Source organism: Azolla caroliniana, unplaced genomic scaffold (assembly GCF_043228905.1).
Source record: "Azolla caroliniana isolate FFs.n. ecotype wild unplaced genomic scaffold, voAzoCaro1.0.p SCAF_18, whole genome shotgun sequence".
Classification (NCBI taxonomy): domain Eukaryota; kingdom Viridiplantae; phylum Streptophyta; class Polypodiopsida; order Salviniales; family Salviniaceae; genus Azolla; species Azolla caroliniana.
Window position 1 is genome coordinate 598560 of NW_028230453.1, and position 24584 is coordinate 623143.

Genomic DNA, 24584 nt, shown 5'->3' on the forward strand with positions numbered 1-24584 from the left:
ATATAATACATAATGTAACGGTAAATAATGACCGTTACATTCTTGTCACATGCACATAACTGTGCATGTGCTTACACATACTCATCCTCACACTCATATACATTACACATACCGAACAACCCCTTCAATGTGTTTTACCCTTTTACTACCCCGTACACCTCCTACAGGTAACAAGGCCGGCAAGGCGAACTCCGACGCATGTTCACTCACATACAGAAGAGCGAGATGGAGACTCTGCCAAAAGCACACGGGCGTTCCACAGAGCAGAGTTAGCCTCCCGAAAACCTACGCAAGCAAATACAGAGAAAGAAGGAGGAGAAGAGCTCGGTCCCAGTCCGACAGCACTTCGTCCTCGACAAAAAAAAGCAATCCCTTTTTCATTCCTCTCCCTCTCTTTTATAGCCCAAGGAGGGAGGCCGTTATCATTTGTTACATCATATTAATTCTCTGTCCTTTCGAACAGAGATACACCTCGATTCTCTCCTTATTGAATGCGTGCTACCAAGGATTTCACCTGAGCTGACTTGTACCTAGCTACTTACTATACAACGAAAGGTGTGCTCGCGTGTAAGGGCCGGTTTACACACGCTAAACTCGGTTTCCGCCTAAGGACGGTTTTCTTCACGACAACCGTTTGAAATCGTGGCTTAAACGATTTAGGGCAATCACTTTATTATTTTTTGATACTTTTTGGACAACCTTTTCATTTTTCAGCTTGATTCTAACATTTTAGGGAAAAAAATTATATTTTGAAAATTTTAAATTTTAAATATTGAAAAATATAAAATCTTGAAATTAAAATTTGAATTTTTGAATTTTTACGTAACTTGAAAACCAAAACCAAGTCGTGAAATCGTGGTTTTAGCGGTTTAATAATTCAGTTTGAATTATTTCGGTTTAAATGGTTTTGTGGTTTGGTTTAGTTTGGTCGGTTTAAGTTTCAAAAAATTTAAACGGTTCAATGAGTGTAACACTCTTGAAACGAACCAAACCTAACCATTGCATGTTGCTAATTGCCTCTAGCATAGGGAAATAAATCTCTTAACAATAAAGTGACTCAAGCTAAGGAGTTTGGCTAGCTCAAATCCGACTAATAAAATGACCTAGGGTAAGGGACTTTCACTACGTCAAATACTACATTTGATGGAATATATTAGTCCTAATATGTACAAAACCAAACTCTGTATGCTTGTTTAGTTTGCACAAACGGAATCCAACACTTGTAAGTAAGTCTCAACTTTAAGGCAATCAATCGTGTGGTTATCTTCATCACAACATTTCATATCAAGATGGCACAATACATCCACAGTATAGCGAGGGAGTGGATTCACTAGATCATGTGCCTAGCTATTTGCTCATATCTTTGTTGTACTCCCAATTCGATATCAAGATTACACACCAATAGATTAAACTTTTTGAGTATAGAACTAAATGAGATAGTTTTGAATTTTCTACCACATAGTTGAGGCTATACTCTAACCTGCCTATCTCAAGCTTGTTGATCTTTAATCGTTGCTTCTAGCATTTGGATGGATACATCAATCTTCCTTTATTTGGTGTTTGTACACGCCATCTTGTTGAAATTGTTTTATTGAGAGGTTCATTACTATGGGAAAATGTAAAGAGACCTTAATTACTAGTGGGTGCAACTTTTGTTCAGTTTGTTTGCGATGTGATTGGAGAGATTAACATGTTGAATAGTTAACTTTAAGGGTATATCCAAATATTGCACTAGTATTGGAAAACCTCTTGAATCAACCATTTGAAACAGTTTTCCATTTCGCATTCCTTGATGATACATTTGTTATAGATGCATTTCATTCTAAAATTTTCATGAGAAAGGTACATAATGGAAACATATTTATGAGTTTTGTGGATATTAAAGGCACAATGGGATTCAATGTATAAATGTGATGAAGATCATATACAAGAAATATATCACATAGCAACTGCTCATATGATCAATTGGTGTCAAACCTATGTAAGAAATTTGATTGTTGTATAATGTCGTGGTTTGAAGAATGATTTTGATATAGTTCAAGCCCCAAATGTCCAAAATACTATGATAAATAGTTGGAAAAGTTAGATGCATGCACAAGAGTGTCATATGTGTTATATAATCATTTTGGGAATGATTCATATACATTGCATAAACAAACAATAAAATCAAGAGAAAGACAATCTTTTACTTTGGAGATGAGAAGTTGGTCTAGCGATACAACCATGCATGCACTTGTTGGGAAGATTGTTGTAATTGTGATGAGTGGGAGGAACAAGCAGCTCCATGGATAATGAAACTTTGCCACTATCATCAATTGGATGTGAAAAGAACATATTGTCCGAGAATAATATCAAACACAAAAATTGAAATGAACAATTATTTCTTAAAGGAATCGGGTTATTAACATTTGTGGGCATTGGCACACAAAACAAGGCCAATTTTGAAGGGGCCATGTGGGGCAAAAGCTTTGAAGCTTGGAAATATAACATAAAGTAATTAATTTAAGAATATGTGGAGATAGATATGTAAAACAAAAAACCATCCTTCTATAATAATATAAGGTTTGTGAAGACAATTCTTTTGTTCCTATGATTCCATTCTTAGCTATTGTATATAGTTATATGCTCAAGAGTTTAACGAGTCAAAGTATGAAAAGGGACTCCATTGTCTTGTTGAAAAATGAGAAGGTTTCCACCTTTGCCCTATGGTTCAAAAATGAGAAGGTAAGTGCAAAATCCATCTTTGATTAGGGAGGGGATCACCATGTCTTGTCTTTTCTTTTCTTTTCTTTTGCGGCCCCGCCGTGTCGTGTTTCGATTGTTTCGGGTGATGAAAATGTCAAACCAAGGCATCCAAATTGGCTGGCCCCACATAGGTCACTTGTCCTTGAGAAGACTGAGTAAGGTCTCACATTGATCCGTTACAAAGACACTACATATTATAAAATCTAACCAGTGGAGAGATGGTGAGACAACTTAAAACCTAACCTTGAAAACTACAAAGAGAGAGAGAGAGAGAGAGAGCATTACATATACAAACATAATGGCTAAGATGGCTGTCTTAGTGGACTATAACTACCCGGGCATAGAATCTGAACTTCACGGATGTGTCAACGATGTGTGGAACATGCGCAAGCTCCTATTGGACAAGTATGGATTCTCTCAAGAAGACATTATGGTGCTCATTGACACCGATGACAACTACACTGAACCGACGGGCGCCAATATCCACCAAGCCCTCCACGACCTCATTTCTGAGTCGGCACCCGACGACATCCTCTACTTCCACTACAATGGCCGTGGTACCCGTGTTCCTGCCGACGACGACGAGACGGGCTATGACAAATGTATTGTCCCGTCTGACCTGAATTTAATCAATGGTATGTGCCAATATGATTGCATTCATTACTAGATGTTGATATTGAGTCCAAAGCATAGTGAATCATACGCACCACACGTACATTCGCATTTGAGTAGGTTTTGATCATTCGTGTATAGTTAACACCTTCCAAGTATGGTAAATACCATATTTTTGTATTTATTATTTATTATACGGTAAAACGTTTTTTTTAAGGTAAGAAAGTTAAGGTAAAAACATGTATATTTTCATAACATACACATTAGATTGCAAACATATACGTATGGAAAAGAATGTTTGCAAATGCATTTGAGTATGTTACAGCCAATGGTATGAACCATACGTACCATACATGCATTCGCATTCGAGTATGGTAAACACCCTCAAAGTAGGGTAAATACCATACTTTTTGTATTCATTATCTATTATAAGGTAAAACTTTATTTTAAAGTATAAAAGTTACGGTGAAAAACGTAAAAATGAAAATAAACATTAAGTATGCTTTCATAACTTACACATTCGTTTGCAAATGTATGGGATCGGCATTAGTTTGATGATTATGGTGTTAATATAAGAACACTATATAGAATCCATGGAGAGACTGATATTACTTTGAACACAAGTAATATTTGTTAGGGGTTAATCATTAGGGCCTATAGTGATAACAACTACAGAAAGTGTGTTTTTTCTTAGCATCAAATATTATAAACTTCTTGTGGATCTATTAATGTGTACTTATCCATTTCTTATGATGTGTAGATAACGAGTTCTGTTCCTTGCTGAATAAGCTTCCTCCTAATGTCAAACTCACCATAGTCTCAGATTCTGGCCATTGCGGTGGCCTCATTGAGAACACAAAGGAGAAAATAGGAGATAGCTACCAATCTTCAAGGGAAGGATATGGAAATGATCAGGATGGGAGTGCATTTACAAAAAACACCGACTCGGACGGGAGCTATGGCGGAGATGATGTGGAGATAAAGAGCAAGCCTTTGCCATTGAACATTTTGTTGGAATTGTTAAAACAAAAGTTGGGGAAAGATGATGTACAAGTAGGCAACATAAGGACAACTTTGTTTGACATTTTTGGAAAGGATTCGAGCTCGACAAGGGAGAAATTCGTGAGATCCCTCATGGAAGGGGATAATAATGAACAAGGAGGAGGTGAGTTTATGGGATTGGTAGGATCTCTAGCAACACAAATTGTTAAGCAAATAGCCGAAGATGAGTGGAGTGACAATAATAGTTATGTTGAGCAGGACGGTAGTGGGGATAATAATAGTGGCAATAGATCTCCCATGGGAGGGGATAATAATGAACAAGGAGTAGGTGGGTTTGTGAGGTTGGTAGGATCTCTAGGAACACAAATTGTTAAGCAAATGGTCGAAGGTGGGTCGAGTGACAATAATAGTTATGCTAAGCAGGACGGTAGTGGGGATAATAATAGCGACGATAGATCTCCCATGGGAGGGGATAATAATGAACAAGGAGTAGGTGGGTTTGTGGGGTTGGTAGGATCTCTAGGAACACAAATTGTTAAGCAAATGGTCGAAGGTGGGTCGAGTGACGATAATAGTTATGCTAAGCAGGACGGTAGTGGGGATAATAATAGTGACGATAGATCTCCCATGGGAGGGGCTAATAATGAACAAGGAGTCGGTGGGTTTGTGGGTTGGTAGGATCTCTAGGAACACAAATTGTTAAGCAAATAGTCGAAGGTGGGCCGAGTAACGATAATAGTTATGCTAAGCAAGTGGGTAGTGAGGATAGATCTCCCAGTTTCTATTGTACCAATGCAAATGCCGGTTCTCCCTTCATTTGTTAGTTCTCTCTCTCTCACACTCTCACTCTCTCTCTTTCTCTCTCTCTCTCTCTCTCTCTCTCTCTCTCTCTCTCTCTCTCTCTCTCTCCTTGTTTGAACCTCAAATAACATGAGTGGTGTGCACTAGTTTCCATTTTGTTGCTAGTGCATTATGTGTCACCATATCATTAATAAGCTACCCATATCATGGGTAAGACATTGTATTGGTGATGTTGTCCTTGTTAGCAAGTTGTGTTTCTTATCAACTCTAGGTTGAAGGTTCTCGAAAATAACAAAATCCATGCACACAAACCCAAGCATAAAAGTTGCAAGCTTTTGTTGTTAGTGCTTTATGTGTCACCATATTGGTAATACGCTACTTAGCATATCATTAGTAACGGATTGAATTGTTAATCATTGTTGTCCTTGTATATCAAGTTGTGTTCTTCATCAACTCTCGATTGAAGGTCGGTTGCATACGTACAAAATCCATGCCTAAAAGTTGCAAGATTGTGAACATAAGGCGAAGATTGACTTTAAACAATCATGTCTTTGGAGAAATCCTCAAACTGACCATTACCAAAGGTTCACCCTTTACACAAATCTCAAAATATCTGATAAATAATAACGTGTAATATCCCCACACCCCCTCCCACATTCGATGTGTCTTAATTCTAGTTCTTATTTCATGCAAAGAGCATTCTAAATATTTACACTCCAATCCAACAGGAATCCCACTAAGCATATCTTGTACTTTTTGCCATTGTCACTAGGATGTAACCTTGTACGAGCTTTCATTGTTCATTGTGTCTGAAATGTCCTTCAAATAAGCTCAAACTTTATTAGTGTTCCATTATCCAATTACCATTCCAAACTTCACTACCTTAAATGGATTAACTCTTGAGTTGTTTCAATTTAAGCCTCCCTACGCGAAACATTTATGATACTTTTCCACATTGTCATAGAATAAAACATATCAAACCAGTAATGTACATGTTACAAGCAAAAACAGAGGAGTTTGTTTACAAGCCCATCCATCCTTCAATGGAGAGGAAAACTCAGAAAGAACTTTCAATAAAAGAATGTACAATTTTACAAGAGGTATATATAAGCTCAACTTCTACACAAACATAATCAAGCCCAAAAAACATCCGCAGAAGCATTATCTTGGAGACTCACTAGTAACACTTAAATGAGAAACTATGGCACAAGATCTAAACAACAATTGTGCTGAGACACAAAACAGAAAACAAGCAACACACGATTTACGTTGTCATGCCTTTCGGCTCCGGATTGTTACGTGAGTCGGGTGGGAACCGCTGGGGTTTTGGACTAGGAGAAAGGAGATCGTGAGATAGAGATCAATTATGAGTAGATAGCAAAGAGAAAGATAAGCAACTTATGAATCACACGAGTATACTATATTAATTGGTACTTAGGTTGTTAAGAAAGAAGTAGATGCATAAATCGTGAATCCCACGAATAATTTTTATTATTATTGATCAATACTTAATCCAAAAAAATAACCAACCCTCTTTCTCTCCTCCTTATATAAGGACAGAAGAGGCTAAGTATAGCTTCTTGCTTTTCTAAAGTTGCATGCTTTACTTTTCCCACTACAATTTCCTAAATTTAGCATTCATGCCTGTTAGATGTGCATGCGTAATTTTATTAGTGTGCATATAAATAAAGTTTTCACGCATTCTAAAAATGCATGACTTACCTTTTAATAAAGGTAGGCGAAAATAAAGGTTTTATACGTATTAAATCTATATTTGAAACACTCAGAATAAGTTAGTATAATGGTAAGGTTGGAGTTTGTTTGCGTGGAGGTGTAGGGTTTGAATCTTTCCTTATGCACGTAATAGAAATTTTAATGTTTCTTTTATTTATAATTGTGTCTCTTCATCCTGTAAGAGACTCTCACCGGCCTTCTTCATCCGGCTCTTCCTTGCTGGTTCCTCTTTGCCGGTTTGCCGATTCCTCCTTGCCGGTTCCTCTTCGTCCGGTTCTCACCGGGTATTTCATTCTCTATCCGGATGGACAAAATGCAATTTCTACGTAGTGTGTAAATTACACTATGACACTCACCCCCTCTAAACCCGCACATCCTCCAGTATGTGCCGAAGTTCCCGATGTTCTATATTCGCCTCCATCCGTATCGCTCTTTGAATCTTCCCTTATGTCGACTATGAGTTGAAGTCCACTTTCTTCGCTATCCGCATCACCGCGATCTTTGTCCGGTTGCTCCTCATTGTCGGTCTCGTCTATGGCTACATAAGATTCGTTGTTAGTCCGCTTCTTGAAGATCTTCACCCGTTTCGCTGCTATAGGCACTCGTAGGATCGTTCCATCCAACTCACTTAGTCGGTAAGTTCTGTTGTCGAAAACTTTCCGAACCTCATATGGGCCGAACCACCTTTTTGCGAACTTCCGTACCGTTGTATGTTGATGATCCAAACTACTATCATAGACAATCACCCAATCTCCTTCTTCAATCTTCCGTGGTCGTAGTCGGTGCTTGGTGTCGAACCGGCTTTTGTTCCGGAGTCGCGCTTCTTGTTGTCGGCGTGACGCTTCCTCCAGTTGTCGTATCCGGACCGCTAGTAGTTCTTCCCGGCTCATCTTTTCCTTCCACGGTAGCATTATCCATGTCGCGATTACGGTTTCCGTCAACATTACCGGTGCTTGTCTGGTCATAAGTTCTGCCGGCATATAACCGGTTACGGAGCTATGCATCATCCGATCCACCCATAGTGCATACGGGAGTATCTGCGGCCAATCCATCACCCTTCCGTCGCATGCTTTGGCAAGTGCTTTGACAATCGGACTATGTCCTCACTTGACCTTCCCGTTGGCTTCGGGATTGTATGCCGTTGTTAGTGTTAACCAAACTCCATGTTTGGCGAAGAATCCCCTAGTTTTATCAGAGTCAAGTTCTCCCCGATCCGCAATCACTTGTCCTACGCACCCCTACCTGCAAAACACCTCTTCCAAAAGAAATTGACATACCACAGAACACGTTTTTCTTCATAGCGCCCGACCTTCTACTTGATTTGTGAGATCTTCCCGAGCTAACACCAAGTACTTCTTTTGTCCGATCCCGGTTGGCATGGCTACAATGTCGACCATCCATTTGAAGTTGATTGTCGGTGAGAATGTCAAATGTAACTCATCTCAGTGTCGAACTCCAGAGTAGATTTGACACTTCTCGCAGCTTCCATGAACTCCGCGACATCTTTGTACATATTCTTCCACCAATATCTTTGCTTGATCTTCCCAAATGTTGCCCATGTTCCCCGATGTCTAGCCCAATCAGATTCGTGAAATTCGGAGATTACCTGGTTTCGTTGCTCTTTTGTCCCGACTACTCGAAGTGGTATGCCATCCGGTCTTTTCGGCTCCCTCCATAGTAATCCATTTTTCAAGAAGAACTTTCGGACTTGCCATTTCTTACTTCGGATCTCGGCTCTCTTCTCTTTATTGTCCGATGATTCCTCGATTTCTCGTAGCATTTTCCCGATCAACAAGCTTTCTCCCTCGTATTCTTCTTCCCAGAATTCTTGGATTACGTCCGCCCGGCATATGTGCTCCGAAGCAAAGTAGTCTTCGGAAACTTCTTCATTATCAGATTCGGTTATGTCATCTCCGAACCGCGCCCTTGATAGCATATCCGCTATTGGTGAGGCAAAGAATTTTACCAAAATTGATCTAAGGGGTGCATATAATCTTGTTCGAATTCGGCCGGGAGATGAGTGGAAAACAACATTTCGTACTCGGTATGGTCATTTCGAGTATACAATCATGCATTTCGGGCTCACAAATGCACCTGCAGTATTCCAACATATGGCAAATGACATCTTCTGGGATTTCTTGGATATTTTTCTAATCATCTAACTAGATGATCTATTGATTTACTCTAGAACACAGGTGGAGCATGATATACATGTGCGGCAAGTACTTGAACGCCTAAGGAAGTATGCTCTTTATGCCAAACTTGAGAAATGCAGTTTTGATTGCAAACAAGTCGAATTTTTGGGATACACTATTTCATCCCAGGGTGTTTTCATGGACCCAGCAAAAGTCCAAACAATATTGGAATGGAAACCCCCATGCTCAGTTCGGGATGTTCAGTGTTTCTTCGGATTTGCGAGCTTCTATCGCAAATTCATACATAATTATTCAAGCATTGTGTTGCCCCTTACTCAACTCACCAAGAAAAATCAAGCATTTTTTTGGAGTATCGAAGCGGACAAGGCTTTTACGCAGCTGAAAGAGGCATTCACATCAGCACCCATCCTAGCACATATTGATCCTGAAAAGCCATTTACTATTGAGGCAGATGCATCGGACTTTGCATTGGGGAGTATACTATCACAACCAGGCGAGGATGGGCAGGCACATCCAATCGCGTTTCACTCGAGAAAATTTACTGTTTCGGAGATAAACTATGAGGTGCATGACAAGGAGTTACTAGCTGTGGTCGACTCATTCGAGCAATGGCGTCATTTTCTAGAAGGATCACCTCATCAGATTATCATTTATAGTGATCACAAAAATCTCACATATTTTCAAGTAGCTCGAGTATTAAATAGACGCCAAGCTCGGTGGGCCCAATTTCTAACGCGTTTTGATTTCAAGATCATTTTTTGCCCCGGAAAACAACAAGGGAAAGCAAATGCTTTTTCTTGGCGTTCGTATATTATAGATCATAGTACTAATGTAAGCTTAAGATAAGGATAAAGAAATGAAAGATAGAAAGGAGAAAGAGAAAGAAGGGTGCCGATCCACCCGACCACCCCCGAGCGAAGGGATCGAGACGGACTCGAGCCTCGATCGGCGTCCCATACCACCGCCGTGGCGTCGAGTCGTACCTGGTGCTGGAGCGCTCGCTACAAAAGTTGACCCACCACACGAGCAGAGTCTCGATGTAGTCAAAAGAGGATCAAATGAGGGTAGCTAGGCCTCTTATTTATAGCGATACCCAAGGCCCCCAGGCAAGTTCACACTTGACCTAATGGGTTGTCTCAATCCCGAGGATTAAAAGTAATCCTCCCCTCCTTTACACTCTCGTTTAACCCTCACACTTATCCACGTGTATAGAATACTACGGTAAATTCTTACCACGGGATATTAAATGGTCATGCTCGTAACATCGTATCTAGCACTTCGACCTGGCGATCCGGCCTTTGACAATCAAAAGAAAATTCTCCTCGGGCCATCAAAGCTACAGGTAACAACAATTTATGCCACGCCACTTGATTCTACCCTTCTTGACACTATTCGGCAACAACTTCATTCAGATGATTTCGCTAAGGATGTCTTAGCCCACTGTGGTTCAAGTCATCCATCTTGCTCCACATTGCCAGGGTCATCTCAACATTATCAGGACTTCAAGTGGCAAGATGGCTTACTCTTCTACAAGAATCTCCTTTACGTCCCCGACGGATCACCCCGACTTCAAGTGTTGGAACATTGTCATGATGCCCCCATGGCTGGACATTTTGGTATTTCCAAGACCATTGAGCTGGTGAAACGTTCGTTTTGGTGGCCTCACTTGCAAAAAAATTTCGAAGATTATGTTCGCACTTGTGACACTTGCAAACTCTCTTCGGCTTATCATCCCCAAACTGACGGACAAACAAAGCGCACAAATCAAACGCTCGAGCAATATCTTCGATGTTTCATTAGTTATCAACAAGATGTTTGGAGTAAACATCTTGCCGAGTTTGCATACAACAACATGGTCCACTCTTCTACCAAAGTTACACCTTTCTTTGCCTACACTGGCAACCACCCTCAATGGTGTATACTGGATCTTCTCGAGGTATCACGAAACCCTAGTGCGGCGCATCACCTCCACCGACTACAACAAATCCAATTCGAGTTATCGTCACATCTTTAGAAAGCGCAAGCACACCATAAGACCAATGCCGATCGACATCGTCTTAAGTCTCCGTTTAAGGTTGGTGACCGTGTATGGTTGCTTCGTCGTCACATCAAGACTACCCGACCGTGTGCTAAGCTTGACTATCAACGCTTAGGTCCTTTTGTCATCACGACGCAAATTAATGATGCAACATTTCGTCTTAACCTTCCTGCACATATGCGGCTTCACCCTGTCTTTCATAGCTCTCTTTTGGAACCTTGCCGCACCTCTTTAATTCCTAATTGTGTCGTGCCACCACCGCCTTCTATACAACTTGTGGACGGCCCCAAATACGAGGTAGCTGCTATTCTCGATTCTAAGATTGTGCACAATAAGCTTTATTATCTAGTTGATTGGCTTGGCTATCCTCCGAGTGATCGCACTTGGGAACCCATTGATAACGTTTGTAATGCTGAAGCTCTAGTCAACGACTTCCATCGTCACTATCCAAGCAAGCCCGGCCCAACAATGTTAACGCCGACTTCCACTCGGCGTTCTCGAAGGAGGGATAATGTCATGAACACATGACCATTATGGCATCACCCTGACTTGAACCTCTAACCTTGTAATCCATACTTGGAAACCTCAACCATTAAGATAGCTTATTGTTATATGAAACAATAAAAGCTACTTCTTGTATTACATTGATTATTGTAAAATGTTACCGGCCGGGAAAGTAGTTCAGAGTGTGAAACGAAGGAGTTATTTATTAAGGAATGGTTGTAAGTAAGCTATTAGTGTGGACGGACGGACCGGAATCAGTATGCCGTTCCGGATCCGGACCGATCCCGAACAGGTGCGGATGGCACCGTTTTGTACTACAAACCGGAAACCTATTTAAAGGCTCGGATACAATGTAATGAGCAGCGGATAATTAATGAAGCTTAGTGTTTTTATCTCTCTGTGTTAATTGCCGTTCTGCATTCATTGTTATATCTTAGGCGTGTGATTATTAAGTACGATCTTGCTAAGTAACCTAATTAAGTCGGATTAATCGTTGAGCCTAATCCTCTTGCCGTAACACCCCTTTGGTGAAGTGTCTTCCGTAGACACCCTGTGTTAGGCCATTGACCGGCCCTAAGAGTTAACACAGTTTTTGGCGACCACGATTCCTGTTTTTGCAGCGAACGACGACATGAATGGATGACTAGATCAACGCACGACCTGGTTACAGATCGAACTCGACGCCTTGCCGAAAGGCAAAGGAGACGTGAGGCTTTCCAGCAAGCGGTGCAGGAAATTACAGCGGATCGCTCGTTTTCCAACGTAATCTGGAGAGTAGCGGAGGAGTCCCCCCGGTTACAGCAAACATCGCACCCGGACGACGGCAGCAGCCTAATAAGCCTCCAGGAAACTGAATCCCTTCTCCAGGCGTTGGCAAGCGGAGAAGGCGAAGCAGAAGCCTTTTCAGCGTATGAATCGGATTCCGAAGGGGGATACAACGTGCACACGAACTACCGTAGTAGCAACGACACCCCGAGCGGACCGAAGGACGAAGGATCGGACACCTTACCGACACCGGAACCGGAAGTGCTAAGGCTAGAACCTCTGGAACCAGAAGCAGAGGAAGAGCGACCTTCGACACCGGAAGTCGAGGAGGAGAGGCCTCCGTCACCAAAAGAAGAGGAAAGACCACCGACGCCGGAGAAAAACCAGGAATGACCACCAACACCACCAGCCTGTGCACCGATACCGGACGACGACATGTCGTTCCAGTACTCTAAGTATAGAGATGATTCGGACGTGGAAGCTCATGTTCACGCCTTTGAACAGACATGGGAAACAAACCATGTGTCCCAGCGATTGACCCCGGAGGAAGAGGAACGCTCTAAGATAGCGGAATTTGGCGTCACATTGGAGGGACCGGCAGCAAGATGGCGTCGGACGCAGGACCCGTCTACCATCACCACCTTCGCAGATTTAAAAGCTAAATTCTTGCATTTTTTCCAAAAGGAGGTGGACCAGACAGTAATGGTGGGCTTGTTTTATACCATCCGACAGGAGGAAGGGGAGAGCATTCCCCAGTTTGTCATCCGGTTTCAACGGATGCATTGTCAGCTAGCCCGCGTACCCCCGGAGGAGGAATTACGGACTATATTCCTAAATGCGCTCCGGGAACCCCTACGCAGGGTTTGCACGGTAATTGACTTCCGCGCAAGTACCATCGACCAGGTCATTGACCGGGTGAGAGAGATGGAAAAGACAAGCTCCTGGCTAACACTGGGAGCACTCCAACGGGCGTTACCGTCCGATGAAGACCTCCGGTTTCGGCAAGCAATACAGTGCACAACCTGCTTGAATTCCGGACACTCACCACTAGAATGCACTATGAGGACGCAATGTGTAATTTGTCAATCCAAGGGCCATACGACGGATAGGTGCGAGTATAATCTATTGAACCGGCAAGCACCGCCCGTTCGACAAATAGAGCCACGCAGCAGCCGGGATGAAGAAGAGGAACGTTGGCGGCGAATGGACCGATACCGACTGGCACAGGATGTCCGGTATGGAGATCGACGGGAGAATGATGTCTGGTACGATGATCGGCAAGATAACTACGACCGGCACGATAGAAATGATCGGTACCGGGATTACAATAGACGATACGAACATTACGACCGGGAGCACTCCCCCGGGTATCGACAGCAACGGGAGGAATACGACAGATATAGCGACCAGACTTTCTTGAAACATTTGGCCTTAGATTAGTGTTTCTCCCAAACTGATTATTGGCACCTGGACTAAGCCTATCAAAAACATTATCGTTGATGCTTTTTCCAAGATGTTTTTTGAGCCCCTGCAAGACATTAATGAATCTCTTTTTTCCTTTTTTTCTCCATAAACCTCTATCATCCTCCCTCTCTTTATCATATTGTGCCTATCCCTAATTGATAAATAGTATTTTGGCTACAATACCATGTTTCATAAAACCAATAAACCTGGATCAAAGACCTTGAAGACTGAAAGGGTTAATCCTTGATGTTTGGAAAGGGGTTTGGGTCACTACATAAAATCTGAAAGCAGCAAAACAAGGCCACCTCCATAACACAAATGGGCTTCACTCATATCAATTCTATATGCAATAACCCACACCTCTACGTGGGATCACTTACAAGCAAAGGTCATTGAAAACCTTGAGAAGGAGAAACATATGGCCATTCAGAAGGATGGAAGTGTACTTGGAGAGTGGACAACTGAAATATTCAAGATCATCATGCATATCTAAATCCCTGACATAGCAAGACAACACATGTCCAATACATAAAGAAGCTACATGAGGAAACAACACAGATACAACATGAAGTGTCTCTCTAAGAAGGGAAGCAAACTGACTATGTGAATTGAAAGCAAGAATACGAGACAAAGAGGATGAAACCCTCAATCTAGTTCAAGTAAAGGATAAAATCTCAGGACATGACCTATCTAAAAGAGAAAATAGAGAAATGTAAGTTTCCAGGAAAAAACAGATGCCAAAAAGCAAGAAAATCCTTTCAAATTAAGGTGAAAAATGACGGAGACGATGTCCCTTAAAACGAGAGAGAGCTCGCAAAATATTCACTTCAAAGAGAATATTACCTGACTTGGACTACTGTCATTGCCACCGGCTGCTTCAGCTTCCCACTGTAACCATAGTTCTTGAACAACGCCTTTCTTCTACTGCTATCTGTGACCATAGTTCTTGAACCCTTTTCTCAGACTGCAAAGCCAAACAGACATCATACAGACAGACATCCAATCAATAAGTTATAAATTTATATGGAAGACTTGAGAAATGCATAACGCGAACTTTGAACATATTTCAAAACATCAAAGATGGTTAGAACACATTGCGTGAAATTAAAACATGCCACATTAATACAGTGAAACAACGATTGGTCACAAAAATTGGATGATCCATAAGTACCTTCTTTGTTTCATATAGTAAAAATTCATTATCAGACCAGCTCTAAAAACCAGTTTCTAACAAATTCAGCTTGACGTACACAAAATTACAAGTGCGTTCAATAGTTTTCTTGGCTCATATGGTAAAACTCCAAATTCCAGAAACCATACATACAACAAATCACTAATTTTTGTACACATTAAAAACATTAATTTCTTGTAAACATCCAGTGACAATCCAAGCAAACAAAGAGTGTTGTCACCTGCTCAAAACATTAGGCAATTGACAAGCATAATCATTGGTCCTGATTGAAACCACAGCTGGAATTCGTCTTTCAACTCCCTGCTCTGTTTTCATAAATTCTAAAACTACTTTTAAGTTTGCTTTTACAAAAAGCGTTTTCTGCTTTTCTGTTACATCTTCTGCTTTTGACTCTTTCTGAGAAGGTGCATAAACACACTTATTCTCTGCATGATTTACATTGTGACACCTATAATCTCTCCCAACATGTAACATTTGCATGCTTTTCAAACCTATGTTTACAATCTAATACTACTATATGATGCTAAATTGATTCACCCCATACATATACAAATTCTTCAATGGAAAACCTTACTAATGCATCAAATAGGGCAATGAGTAGTTCTCAAAAACAATTATACATGCTCACTCATAATCGTGTACAATATGACCACTCATCAAAACATTCAATGTGCTAATCTCTCCAAGCACATCATAAAAAATTAGAACAAAAGTTGCACCCACTACCAATAAGGTCTCTTTACATTTTCTCATAATAATAAACTTTCAAATAAAATAGTTTGAACAAGATGTCGTGTACAAAGATCAAACAAAGGATGACGGATGGATTCATCTAAATGCTAGAAGCAATGATTAAAGATCAAAGTTTGAGATACACGGATTACAACATAGCCTCAACTATGTGGTAGAAAATTTAAAACTATCACATTCAAGTCTATATTCAAAAAGTTCATGAGCAAGAGGGCATCTCCCTCATGGATGGCTGATCAATTGCATAGTTTGATGTTCTAGACCTATTGGTATGTAATGCAGATATCAATTGGGAGTACAATAAAGATATGTGCAAATGGTTAGGTGCACGATCTAGTAAATCCACTCACTTGCTATAATAGATGTAATGTACATTCCTAGATATGGAATGTTGTGATGAAGATAACCACAGTGTAGATTGCCTTAAAGTTGAGACCTTTTCATCTTGGTTTTGTAGATACAAGGCCCAATATAACAACCTTGACCTTGGAAATCTTGGTACAGGAGCTAAGGATTTAATGGAGTCAAAACCCGTAGCATGGGTAATTTGATTGTAAGTTTTGTTTCCTATGCAAGTGATAGTACCTTACCGTCCAACTCTAACTTGAGTAGGCCTTATCAAACCTAAACAGCCACATGGAAAAGAGACGGAATCCCTACAACCAAAAACCCTAAACTTGTAAGTAGACCACAAATCAAAGAAGCAATCTTGATGAGTGAGTGAATGTCCATGGGGTAGTGGTTGAGGGCTTCGATAAACACATTGCAACCTAACTATTGTGCGAATACATAAATACAAGATCTTACCAATTTGGCTAAGCCTTCTTTTCGTTTTCAAATAGAACTCGTGTTTCCTCATATGTGTTCCCCACATCATGACAATATTGAAGATTGAAAAGGAGCTAATCCTAGTGAAAATGATAAATGATAGTACAACATATGAAGCATCAATAATTCTAGCTAGCATGGGATTCCTATTGGATAGAAGCGACAACACCTTGTCATCAATAAGAATTTTCAGTAAGACATGTCACACATCAACAAGAGTGTGAACACTCCATGCGGGATATGCACCAACACACATGTCTTCCAATTGGTTAGAATTCAATCTCGTGACCGAGGTCATGATATACTTATCGTTAACCACTAACACTTTGTGTATCATTACTTAAGTGAAATATTAATCTACCTTCATCCAATAGTTAAAGAGCAAAACACAAAGCCCTTGATTATTAACAATATCCTTCAAAACACAAAGCCCTTGATTCCCAAGATTTGAGAATACACATGGAGATGACCTATGACACTCCTCTCCGGTGTATTATGACTTAAGTGAACTCTAGTGAAGCCTCCTCCTCTCTTGGAAGAGTCAATAGCAACCAAGAAACTAAATTATGGTTAGATTATTAACAACATGGTTCAATGTGCACAAAACCCTTTGAACAAGCCAGGATTCGAAGAAGATCCGTTGAGATGCAATCCCTTATGGATATATAAGATGTGTGGTATTATTAGCAAAGTATGTGTAGCTGCAAGCATAAAGCACAAGACAAATAAAATGGAGATCTGGTTCCAAAGGTCTTAAGAGGAGGAGATATTGGTGGTTCAGATGCAATCCCTTATGGATATATAAGATGTGTGGTATTATTAGCAAAGTATGTGTAGCTGCAAGCATAAAGCACAAGACAAATAAAATGGAGATCTGGTTCCAAAGGTCTTAAGAGGAGGAGATATTGGTGGTTCAGATGCAATCCCTTATGGATATATAAGATGTGTGGTATTATTAGCAAAGTATGTGTAGCTGCAAGCATAAAGCACAAGACAAATAAAATGGAGATCTGGTTCCAAAGGTCTTAAGAGGAGGGGATATTGGTGGTTCGCGCGCAAATGAAGGGGGCATCGGCATTGGCATCGGCGCAGTAGAGGCCGGGCCGCTGATTGAGGTTTTGTTTACTGAGGAACTTGCGGACCTCGGTGACAAGCCCATGGTTAGTGATGGGTTGGTTGGTAGACCTGATGGTTTGGATGATGGCGTTTGTGAGGGCACCGTAAGCCTTATTGTCGGTGCCATACCTCAGGTCTGCAGATACCTCTTCACTTTGGCACCCACTCACAAGGACACTCATGCCCTTGCCATGCCCATGCCCATTTCCATGATTGCCTTCCTTGTCTTGTTCACTGGCTTCTCCTTGCTCAAAAATCACATATTCCTCCCCAAACACTTCTTCCAAATTTATCTTCCTGCTCTTCAGATCCGATTCCTCGATATTCCCCATAAACTTCTCCCTCAACACTTTCCTCAATGTATCGGCCGACAGGCACCTGTTTCGTACCTTCACGTCATCGGCACACTCGTTCTCGATTTGACCGGGATTCTCGATGTGACCGGGATTCTCGATATGACGAGGATTCGTGTCTTCATCCTTGTTTCGGCATTGCGTGTTCGCAACCGAGGACTTGAAGAAGCTTTCTCCGATTTGCTCCTTTTCGTGCTCGATAAGCCCTCCACTATGGCAAGAATCCGCGACTATGGTGAGCGTGACATCGGGAGGAAGCTTATTGACCAAGAATCGAAAGGCGTCATCTGCACAACATCATGAAGGAAACACATACATATGTAAATTCATTAATGAATCTCATCAAAGTCTACTAAACTCTAAACCCTAAACCCTGTTCTCATAAGCGAAGTTGGATCTTATCTACTTTCGCCTTAAGACTGAGGATGTATGGCCTTTGGGTCATGTTTGGGCACATACCATTGATGAGTTTAGCATCAGAAGTGAAAATGCATTCGTCGTGGCCCGTTTCATCTACGTCTCCGGGTTCGGGGTCCACGCGGACACCATGGCCACTGTAGTGGAAGAAGAGGACATCTCCAGACTTCGATTGGAAGATGAGGTCTTTGAGAGCCTGGCAGATTATAGCGGCCTCGGGTTTAGGGGATTGGCCATCGGTGTCGATGAGCACCTTGATGTCTTCCCGCAAGAATCCGTAGTATCCTATTAGGACATTGCGCATGAGCTCCACATCATTCACACATCCATAGAGCTGATTTTGAATTCCCCAGCTCGGGTAGTTACAGCCCACTAACACAGCCTTCTTACCCATCAGATTACAAACTGTATTTGATTATATGCTACTATCTCTTTCTCTCTCTCTCTCCCTTGTGTGCTTGATCAAACTTAGATATGTTGTATATAATAAGACTCCTTCCTTGGTCTAGTTGTCTCTTGTTTTGGTCTGAATTGGCCCATTTTGAAACTCTTTATAAGAAGCCTTTATATAGTTTTCTCTATCTCAGGGGGTTCTCATCGCTAATGGTTTATTTAGATGTAAGACCATTTCAGTATCTCCCTGCAAATTGGTCAATGTAGGGTTTAGAGAACCGGTCTTGGTCTCCCCCACAGGCTTATTATCCCATCATGGCTTTCCTGAGTCTGTGGGTCAAATCCATATCCTTTCTCTCTCTCTCTCTCTCTCTCTCTCTCTCTCTCTCTCTCTCTCTACGCCAATCAGACAGTAACCGCGTTCCATAGTCTACGCAAAACAACAAAACACAGAAAACGATCGAATGCTACCCAGTTGCAGATATCAATCAGAAGGTCTTTAAGAGAGGCTGAAGAGTCTCAACAAAGGTGCTTAAAAGTCAAGGGGAAAGTGGGGGGGTAGGCCTTGTGGGTCAAGCCCAATTGTCTCTTCAATCACCTAAGGAAAGTCAATGAAGAGTGTCTATGCAATGAGTGAGGAAAGTCAATGTAAAAGTGGCTTTTTATAATTTGGTCATGTCCCAATGAAAATGATGTGAGCTCCACTTGGTGGCCCCAGCCTTCCGTTTAGTTTGTTAAAGATCACGACAAAGTCTCATCGAGTTATGAGGATATAAAGACAAAACAATATTTACGACTTACAAGTGGAACATTAAAGAAGTAACGGTTACGAAGACGTACTGTACTGGCTATCTTCTTCGTTACTTCTCGTGTATAATATATATATATATTGAATATAGTATGAGAATAATGTGTGTGGAATTAGTTTTTAGTTGTGACATCGAGTTTCTTACATTTGTAATTGAGTTACCCTAATATCAAGTCTACCTTGTTCTACTTTGCTATCAAACCTCCCTAATTGTTTAGTTTTTGCCAATTCATTCTAGTTTTCTTACACCATTGATTCACATGGCCTCTGGCCTCCTCTTCCCATGACTCCGATCTTGGACTAGGCATCGCTCTCGAGTCAAGGCAACTTATCGTAAAACATACCCACAACATCACCCGTTCAAAATAGACTTCTTTTTTATTTCATCTCTTTCACTTGGAATTGTCTCGTTGAGATGCACATAGGATGTACTTCGATGTGACCTAGAACTCTAACCCTTAGACCTTCTCCCACCAAGTATATTCAATACATGGGGTTTGAATTCAAATTCTACTTCCGTATCAAACCTCGATATTAGAACCTTTTCTGTAACACTAAGTGACGTGGATGAAAGTGGATGAAAAGATGGCCCCAAGTTGGGCATCAAATTGCCATTTTATATTAAGTTGGAGATCCTAAAGGGTTCCTTTCATATTATAGACCCATTGGCACTAGCCATTGCCACTTGCACACATATGATATACGACCAATATTGTAGAATTGAATTAGTAAGCTATAACACTATTCCCATTTATGTACAATCATTTATGTACATCAAGCAACTCAGATTTGACCCAATCATGGCTTCCTTTAACTCATGTTCGATCCATGTCCAAGAGTTCATGATTGAACCAAGGGTCTCCCTCTTGTGCACACAATTGATCCAAATATTGAATTTCATCGTTGATGCTTCTACTACACAAAATCAAGCTTGCTCCTAACCCACGTTTGATTGACATGATTGAACCAAGGAATAGAAACTTACATAAAATTGATCAACCTCTAGAATCACAAATTTTGGCTAGACCCCTAACTAAACACACTATCACAACCCCGATCATGTGCGGTTGACGTGGTCAAAACAATGATTTTGTGGAGAACTCACATTAATGAATCTAGATTCCTATCAAAGCTCCTGCAACTTACAAATATATTCTTAGAGCTTGCAAACAAAGGGATTCATGAGACCTAAATTATACATGCTCCACCTATGCTCATACATGATTACCTACATATTTGTATGTACAATGAGCATTCATTTACTCATATATATATGCATGAACTTTCACACACACATTACCCAAGTACGAATTCACTCTTACATCTACACATATAATAAACTCACACACATACACAAGCATGCATGATTAATGTACACACTTATATTGACACGTATAAATTTATATGTATACACAATCATACACGACTTAATGCTCACACAAGAAACATACATTTACTAACATACATACTCATATAAATTTATGTCCATATACATAAGCATACATAACTCATACAAACATAAACTACACTCACATCCACACACACGAACACGCACATACAATCCATGGTAAGTACTTACATCGACAACTATTAACACACATATACATACATGATTATACATGCACTTGTAGAGACAAAACACATCGAAACACAACCATGCATGTGTGTGTACATTCATTGACAAAATCCACGAAACAATTGTGGTGGGACTATCTCCCTAGGTGTAGGACCCTACGGGGTTTTCACACACACATGCTTTTAATTCCATTATGTTGCATCAAGGAACTCTTGTTTGTCTCATTTCTACACTCTCAATGTCCACTCTCCTCTATGTGGGTTCCCGCACTTTTAATATACGATTGTTTGCCTAAGGAATTTATGGAAAAGTTTACCAATTACATCAAACAATGATCTAATCATGAATTGCTTATACGAGTGTTTGTCTAAGGAACTTAAAGAACTTATGGAGCCAAATTAGATGTGTTGTTTCCAAGTGCTTTCCACCAAGCACATGTCTTTTAAATCGTGGGCGAGAGTGGGGCTTGAGCTACTAACACTTGTGTATTATGACTTATTGAACTCTTAATCCCCTCACTTGAATAGTTATTTTAACCAAGACGCAAGATTTATAGGTAGGTTATTAACAAAATATGGTGATACACAAAACCCATGAATCTTAGGACTTGAGAATATCCATGAGATGCAATCCGTTATCAATAATATGTGTAAATTATTAAAAATATAGACGTGTAGCATAAAGCCCATGAACTAAAATGGAGACTAATGCATAACAGTCATGTTATTTGAGGTTCAATTAGGGGAGCTCTTGCTAGGTGGCTGGCAAATGAAGGGAGCATCGGCATTCACATCATTACAATAGAGACCGGGTTGTTGACTAAAGCCTTGTGAGGCGAGGGCCTTACGAACTTGTGTGAAGATGTGGCGGTTGGTGATTGGTATGTCACGCTCGATTGACTCAATGGTGGTACGGATAGCGTTAGTGAGGGCACCATAAGCAAGGCCACCATTCGTGGGGGTCGCGTCTGCCGATATTTGGCTACTTTGGCACCCACTCACAAGGACACCCATACTATGACCTTGTTTGTGTCTGCCATCCTCATACCCACTAGCATTCGTATGATCTTCACTAGATTCTTGTTCTAAACATTGGCTCTCAGGTTGTGAATCTATTACTTTTCTTACCAATCCCTTAAACTTGCCTTGTCCTTTTTGTTCGCTATTATCCCATCCCTTGAGAGATTGCACGAATCTCTTCACCCTCGGGCTCACATCGTCCCCAAAAACGTCGACAAAAGTTTCCCTTATGTTTCCTACATGAACATCATCTTTCCCCGACTTCTCCTTTCACACCTTCAACAAAGAATCCAATGGCAACGACTTGTTTTGTATCTTGATATTATCTCCTCCATGGTATTGATTGGTACAATCCGGATTTGCACTCCCATCCTCGTCATTTCCATATCTTCCCCTTGAAGATTTGAAGCTTTCTCCAATTAGCTCCTTTTCACGTTCAATAAGACCTCCACTATGGCACGAATCCGAGACTATGGTTAGTTCGACATCATGAGGAAGCTTATCAACCAATGAACAGAAATCTTCATCTACAAAACATGAGATAAAGTACCACAGATTGATATGAAAGTAAGTACACATAATTTGATGGATCCACAATAAGTTTCAAGGTCTCGATGCTCACTAGGAAAAACCCATTTTAATCCCACTCTGGTATTGCCATGGGTCCCAACAATTAACCCACTAAAGAAGGTGTCTCATGTCTAGAGTAATATTACTGTCTCTACAGATCCTACACAATTAATATTGCAACCATCTGAACTATTACTATGGCCTACCTATTGCCATAGCTCATCTAGAAGGAGAATGGGCTTGTTGTCCATCAATTAGGTTGTGTCACCAATGACATTAGGTTCTAGGCTCAAGCTAGATCATTGTTTTTATTGAGAGGAGAAAGTACTTTGGACTCGGTAATACTAACCACAGTCAAGTTTTGTCATTGGAGACAATACATACCATTGATGACATTTTTGTCGTTGGGGACGATACATTCGTCGAAGCCGGTCTCATCATTCTGATCGGGGTCAGCTTTAATGCACATACCATGGCCACTATTGTGGAAGAAATGGACATCCCCAGGCTTCGATTGGCCGATGAGCTCTTGGAGAGCCCGACGAATGGTGATCCCCGTGGGTTTAGGGTACTTGTCATCGGTGTCAATGAGCACTTTTATGTTGTACTCCGAGAATCCATACTTCTCCACTAGGATTTTATGCATGACCCACACATCATTCACACATCCTTGAAGCTCTTCGTTCGTGCCCGGGTAGTTGCACCCCACCAAGACAACCCTCTTAATACCCATTATGAGTGTATATTTATCCTTGGTTTTCTAATAAGATTTTTAGATCTAATCTCTTGTTTTGGTCCTATAGGCCTTTCTCCTGGCTCATCAACCTGAGTTTTCTATATGTCTACTCTTATATGTAATCTCTTGTTTGGTCCTATATGTTGTGTAAAGGCGTCCCTCCTTGCGGGGGAGTCGGCCGAAAAGTCGACTGGTCGAAATCGGTCGAAAAGCCGATTAGAGTCGAATCACTGAAATCGGCCGAAAAACCGAATTACCGAATTTGGTCGAAATTCGGAAAGTAAAAGAATAGTCAGTTGCGAAGAACCGAATCGGGGTTAGCTGATTGAATTCAGTGAGAGAGTCAAATTCGTACTCAGTCGAATAGACACACATATACATATACATATGTCTTCTACATTCAAAGAAGAAAACGACTTTGTATATATATGCTTACAGGCCTGGTAATGCGCCTGTATGTGGGATAACTCACTAAGAGTGAAATAGTGAGAAAAGGGGAAAACCTACATAGCGTATGTGAGGGTGTGAGATATATATATATGAGAGGAAAACGAGTAGTGTGTGTGGTGTAAATCTGAGAACGACTGGTTTTCTGCACAGTAGTGGCTGTGTAAGAGTATACGAACTCAGAAGCTAAGTAAGAAGAAAAGAAGTGTGAAGCAAAAAGAGAAAAAGACAGAGAAGCTTCGGAAGCTTCGGAAGGAATAGTCACCTGCGTGCTAGAGTTTGAAGAGGTTGATTGAAATCGTGGTTTCAGTACATGCTCATACCAAATCAGGTTTCTTTGTTCTATGATTGTATTTTGTCATTTCTCATAGTGAAAGCTCTGTTCCGTGGTTTTTCCCTAAATCAGGGTTTTCCACGTAAATTGTGTGTTCTTTCTTATTTCCTGTTTGCGTCTAAGTTCAATTTCTGATTTCGAATCGGAGTGAAATTCTTACACTATAGACCTTTCTCAACCTTAGTTTTCTAATAACACTCTTAGATCTAATATCTTGTTTTGGT

General features: G+C 40.9%; 2 protein-coding genes and 1 pseudogene across 3 annotated transcripts; 1 reads left to right on the forward strand and 2 right to left on the reverse strand.

The window, feature by feature from the left end:
* The first annotated feature begins 3043 nt into the window (after positions 1-3043).
* Positions 3044-5037, forward strand: LOC147851936 (metacaspase-6 pseudogene; annotated as a pseudogene). The gene is made up of 2 exons (XR_015531438.1): positions 3044-3380; positions 4118-5037. The product of XR_015531438.1 is annotated as a metacaspase-6 pseudogene (transcript).
* Positions 5038-16965: 11928 nt separating this feature from the next.
* Positions 16966-19009, reverse strand: LOC147851937 (metacaspase-6-like). The gene is made up of 2 exons (XM_087333758.1): positions 18520-19009; positions 16966-18347 (listed from the first exon to the last, which is right to left on the reverse strand). The coding sequence occupies exons 1-2, from the start codon at positions 18869-18871 to the stop codon at positions 17617-17619; spliced, it is 1083 nt and encodes a 360-aa protein (XP_087189884.1). The 5' UTR covers positions 18872-19009; the 3' UTR covers positions 16966-17616.
* Positions 19010-21858: 2849 nt separating this feature from the next.
* On the reverse strand, positions 21859-23674 carry LOC147851938 (metacaspase-6-like). The gene is made up of 2 exons (XM_087334381.1): positions 23228-23674; positions 21859-22800 (listed from the first exon to the last, which is right to left on the reverse strand). Exons 1-2 carry the CDS (start codon positions 23574-23576, stop codon positions 22544-22546), a joined length of 606 nt encoding a protein of 201 aa, XP_087190507.1. The 5' UTR covers positions 23577-23674; the 3' UTR covers positions 21859-22543.
* Between the last annotated feature and the right edge of the window lie 910 nt (positions 23675-24584).

What these genes read in the sequence shown, in the direction of transcription:
- LOC147851937 (XM_087333758.1), bottom strand. Translation starts at nt 18,871, where the DNA reads ATGGGTAAGAAGGCTGTGTTAGTGGGCTGTAACTACCCGAGCTGGGGA. An exon ending in TGATGCTAAACTCATCAATG is followed by an intron (nt 18,348 to 18,519) that starts GTATGTGCCCAA and finishes GATGTTGTGCAG; the next exon opens with ATGACGCCTTTCGATTCTTG.
- LOC147851938 (XM_087334381.1), bottom strand. Translation starts at nt 23,576, where the DNA reads ATGGGTATTAAGAGGGTTGTCTTGGTGGGGTGCAACTACCCGGGCACG. An exon ending in CGACAAAAATGTCATCAATG is followed by an intron (nt 22,801 to 23,227) that starts GTATGTATTGTC and finishes CATGTTTTGTAG; the next exon opens with ATGAAGATTTCTGTTCATTG.